This window comes from Amblyomma mixtum, chromosome 5 (genome assembly GCF_055824585.1).
Source record: "Amblyomma mixtum isolate Tamu chromosome 5, ASM5582458v1, whole genome shotgun sequence".
NCBI lineage: Eukaryota > Metazoa > Arthropoda > Arachnida > Ixodida > Ixodidae > Amblyomma > Amblyomma mixtum.
The window spans coordinates 58341650-58345750 of NC_143016.1; the positions used below are offsets into that span (position 1 = coordinate 58341650).

The following is a 4101-nucleotide window of genomic DNA, read 5'->3' on the forward strand; positions in this document are numbered from 1 at the left end:
TTCTCTTTTTTTCGCCCCTTGGACTTCAAACAACAGCCCTCTTGATTGCTCCGGGCGGCGCACACTAAGTACGATCCTGCTGTGAAGGAACATCACTCGCACATATTGTCACCACTTCACCTTGAGTACCCTTTGTAGCCCTTCACAAGACAACTGTTGAAGCATCTTATAAAATATTGAGCAGTCCTTTTTGACTGGGGGCTGTCTAGACCCAGCGAATCGCAAACCAAACATACATAGTGCAAAGAGCTCTGTCAATGCGGGCACTGAACAGGCCCCCATTGCATGCAGATAATCTGGTTCTTCGTGTCTCAGCTTCATATGTCTGGAGACTTCAGCGGCCCTCGATAAAATAAATGAAGCGAGACTTTGGTTTGAGCCAGTTAATGAAGAGACAGCTAATGGAATACAACGGCGAAAGGAAACAGGGACGAGAACGCATAATATACAGTACGGTCGACAACTACCAACTGATAGTTGCTAGGTGGCACCCATCCTGTCTATTTCGTGTTTTCGTGCTTGTTTCCTTGCGTCTTGTATTCCCTCAGCTAAGAAATAAAGACTTTTTATTATTTTCTGACTGAGACGGACTCATGAGCATGGTCACGTCCCGCGGGCACGACAGACTAAACATTTTTTCTATCCGTCTTCTCTCCCACACCCTTTACTCCCCACCCCAGGTTTAAGGCAGCCAACCGGGAATTACGCCTGGTTAATCTCCCTGCATTTCCTTTCTTCTCTCTTTGTCTGTATTCCATGGATCATCCTCGTACGAGGGTAGACAGCCGAAGACTGTGAAGGGCCACCAGGAACTCGGAAAGAATGATGTTCCGTACTCTAAAGACACGCACAAGTCCGCTGGTGGCGCCAGAGTCCATGATCAATGGGCGGCCCAAGATCATCCGCCTGTCCAAGAGCGCCTTCCACAAGCATCGCTTCGGTGGACGTGACGCGGCGGCCGCCTTCGCTGCCGCCACCCGCGGCACCGGTTTCTCCTGGCTGGCCAAGTTTCGTAGTCGCTGGCTGCCCAACATCAACAAGAACGTTCTCCTGCCGGCGCTCATCTCGCTTCGTAGCGTCGGCCTGCGCATCATTGACAGCAATGACCACGTGATCCTGTCGGCCTGCTCTACCATCTGGGCCATCCTGTCGGTCGCCTTCCAGACCGTCAACGTGTGCATGACGATCATGGGTGTTGTGTCTAACAATTTTCACGGCTACCTGCTAGACCAGGTTTGCTTCCTAGTTTGCTTCCTTTTTGCTCGTTCTTTGAGGCTTATGGAGACCCCAAATTGTTTAGCGTCTCCGTTCTTACGCATTTTTGCTTCTCATCTTTCCTCTCGAACAAATTTCTTCTCGAACGAATTTCGCGAACAAATTGTTTATCAGACTCAATTTTGGTGTTGAGAAGCGGCACCAATGTGCACTTTATCTCGCAGCTGCACTAGAAAGTGAAATCTTGTCAGTTGGAATAACATTTGTGCACAAAGATCTAAATGTTTTTTACCATATCTGAGACAACATAAAGGTGACTGCTGGCAGGAGTACAGTGTCTGCGAAGTTAAGATACTTTGACCATTTACGTCATGATGAAACCAACCGACCGTGATCACACGAGCTAGGCAGGGCTAAAAAGGTGAAAACATGAAAACGTGACAACTGATTTGATGTTTGACGTTCGTTTCGCCTGTCAGGTGTACTAAAGTACTTGTCTTTTATCTGTCCTTTACATGTCTTAAGCAACCAACTATGCCGTCTGCCTGCTTTAAGCATAACTGGTTCCAATAGAGCGTGGGAGTGACATATCATGCAACCGCAAACATAGCTTTCTTTTCTGACAGGTCTCACTCGTACTGGCCACGCTTTGCTCGATCATCTGCTCAGTGTTGCTGGCGTTCAGCCCTGGGAGGCTGAATGCCCTTATCGAGAAAGTGGAGGACACGCTGTTCGAACTGCATTGCGCGCGTGACCTGCGCCAGTACTGGATGCCTATCAGCCTGCTCACAGTGGTCGGCTGGCTGTACATGGCTCTCAGGTTCGTCGCCGTCACCTGGGTGCTCGACAACCAGCCGCCGAGGGATGTCTTCAAGGTGATTGCTGCGGCTGCGTTGGCAAAGTATATATACTTTGACCCTCAAGTTTCGCTGACCCTCAAGTTGAATATGATGTTCGTGCCAGCCAATCGAGGCTCGAACTATCCAAGCACATCAACACAGATAGCTATTTGAGATTGCCTCTTGCCGACACTTCGTGAATCATGGTATCTCGGTGCGCGAAATCCATAGCAACGACCGACCACGCGGTCTTAAAACACGTACAGAACTTTGAGAATGCGACTGCTTATTTTCTGGCAGCCCAGCTGTTGCTTCCGCATGAGTACCAATTACTTCGACCTTGCCTGCATGCTGGGGTCAACAGGTCTGTGTTTATAACCACGCGAGCTCTCTTCAGACAAGGCACGATAGGTTTGTGTGCCAGCTTACTAAAGTTCTCGGGGCCTCCCATAAAACAAATTAACCGGAATCACCCGGGAAGTTTCTAATTTCTAGTAACCCGCAAGCCACCAAAGGTTTGTAGCCAGTGAAGCTGTTATTAACCGCGCGCAAAGGCTAGTCGCGAACGCTTCGGTTGATAGCACAGCTTGTCATTTTTATCGGAATGTCACAGCGCTATCGGTCGTGAATTTTGCGCTGCAATGCACGGCAGAATTTTGTTACAAACTCGCAAGATGCGTCGAAACTGTGAAGTCTGACTGTTTTTGTTCTGTGTCTGTGTGTATGTGTAAAATTTTCTAATTCATTAAGTTTTGTGTGCACAAAAATGTTTTCATGTACACTCACGGCAGTTAGCAAGCTCAAATTTTCAGATAATAATTCTCAAGGCACGCTCTGCTTTTTTATTTCACACACATTCTGGTCAATGCGTTCAATCTCTAGAAAACAAACTCAAGTTTCCCTGATGCCTGCTACGCAGGGTGTATTCTTCACGGAGGCAAGCCGCGAGTACTCGGAGAACACGTTGCTGTTCCTGGTAGCGCTCATGTGGTACCTGAACACGCTGTTCGTCTACGGCACGCTCGTGTTCGTGCCCATCCTGTTCATCTCCTTCTGCCTGATCCTGGCGCGGGCTTTCCACGTGCACAACACCGTCATCAGAGACGTGCACCGATCCGGGCGATCCGTCGAGGCGGACACGCTGGCGCAGGTACGCATCTTCTACGAACGCATCTGCACCCTGGTCACCGACCTGAACGAGCTCTTCGGGCCCGTCATCTTCTCTTGGTACATCATGATTGTGCTCAGCGTCTGCATCGACATGACGCAGCTCTTCAGCGACACGAACCTACTGAAAAACACCAAGGAGGATGAAGGGTTCCTCTTCAGCCTGCGCGGCATCTACTCCCTGTTGTCCTTTTTGGGCACGTGTTTGGCCGCGTCGCGTGTGTCCGAGGAAGCGCTCGCCCCTCTGCCGCACTTGCACGAGCTGACGTTGCGCAGCTGGAGGCTCGACATGAACGCCAAGATGGAGGCGCACTTCTTCCTCAGCCGACTGTCCTCCTCGCCGGTCTCGATGACAGGCTGGAACTTCTTCACCATCAACAGAGGCTTTATACTGAGCGTGTGCGCTGCGCTCACCACTTACGTGGTGATCATCATCCAGATGAACCCCAAGGCCATGAAGACCATCAACAAGCTGGTGACCACGGCGCTGAACAACACCGGCAACGGAACTGCTTCGAGTGAATGACCGGCCCGGTGGCTACAAACAGCGACGCTCTTCGTTCTACCAAACGAAGGGCTCGGAGATTACCAGAAATCAGTTCTCACCTTCAGAGTATCTTCTAGTGTGATTAGTTTTATGAAAAACGGAGAGTTATCGATCTCCAACGGTAATTCATGTCATGTGTTGTGTCCCAAAGTGGCAATGTAAGCGTCATAACACACAGGTACAGAGGTGTTCGGTTAAGTATATTGAACATATAAAAAAGATACTTTTAAATGTACTAATATCCTTCCATGATTAAGGTTATTTTGATCTCGAAAGCTATACTTCTACTGCACCTATGTAAGCGCACATCATCTTTTATGTGCCACGCACCGA

General features: G+C 49.4%; 1 protein-coding gene across 1 annotated transcript; it reads left to right on the top strand.

The window, feature by feature from the left end:
• The first annotated feature begins 807 nt into the window (after positions 1-807).
• On the top strand, positions 808-3747 carry LOC149342307 (uncharacterized). Its single transcript, XM_089542148.1, has 3 exons — positions 808-1233; positions 1842-2090; positions 2974-3747. Exons 1-3 carry the CDS (start codon positions 823-825, stop codon positions 3745-3747), a joined length of 1434 nt encoding a protein of 477 aa, XP_089398274.1. The 5' UTR covers positions 808-822.
• The last annotated feature ends 354 nt before the right edge of the window (positions 3748-4101 follow it).

Excerpts from the sequence above, each read along its gene's own strand:
- LOC149342307 (XM_089542148.1), top strand. The coding sequence starts at position 823 with ATGATGTTCCGTACTCTAAAGACACGCACAAGTCCGCTGGTGGCGCCA. Across the intron at positions 1,234-1,841 it reads ACGGCTACCTGCTAGACCAG|GTCTCACTCGTACTGGCCAC; the intron begins GTTTGCTTCCTA and ends CTTTTCTGACAG. Across the intron at positions 2,091-2,973 it reads CGCCGAGGGATGTCTTCAAG|GGTGTATTCTTCACGGAGGC; the intron begins GTGATTGCTGCG and ends CCTGCTACGCAG.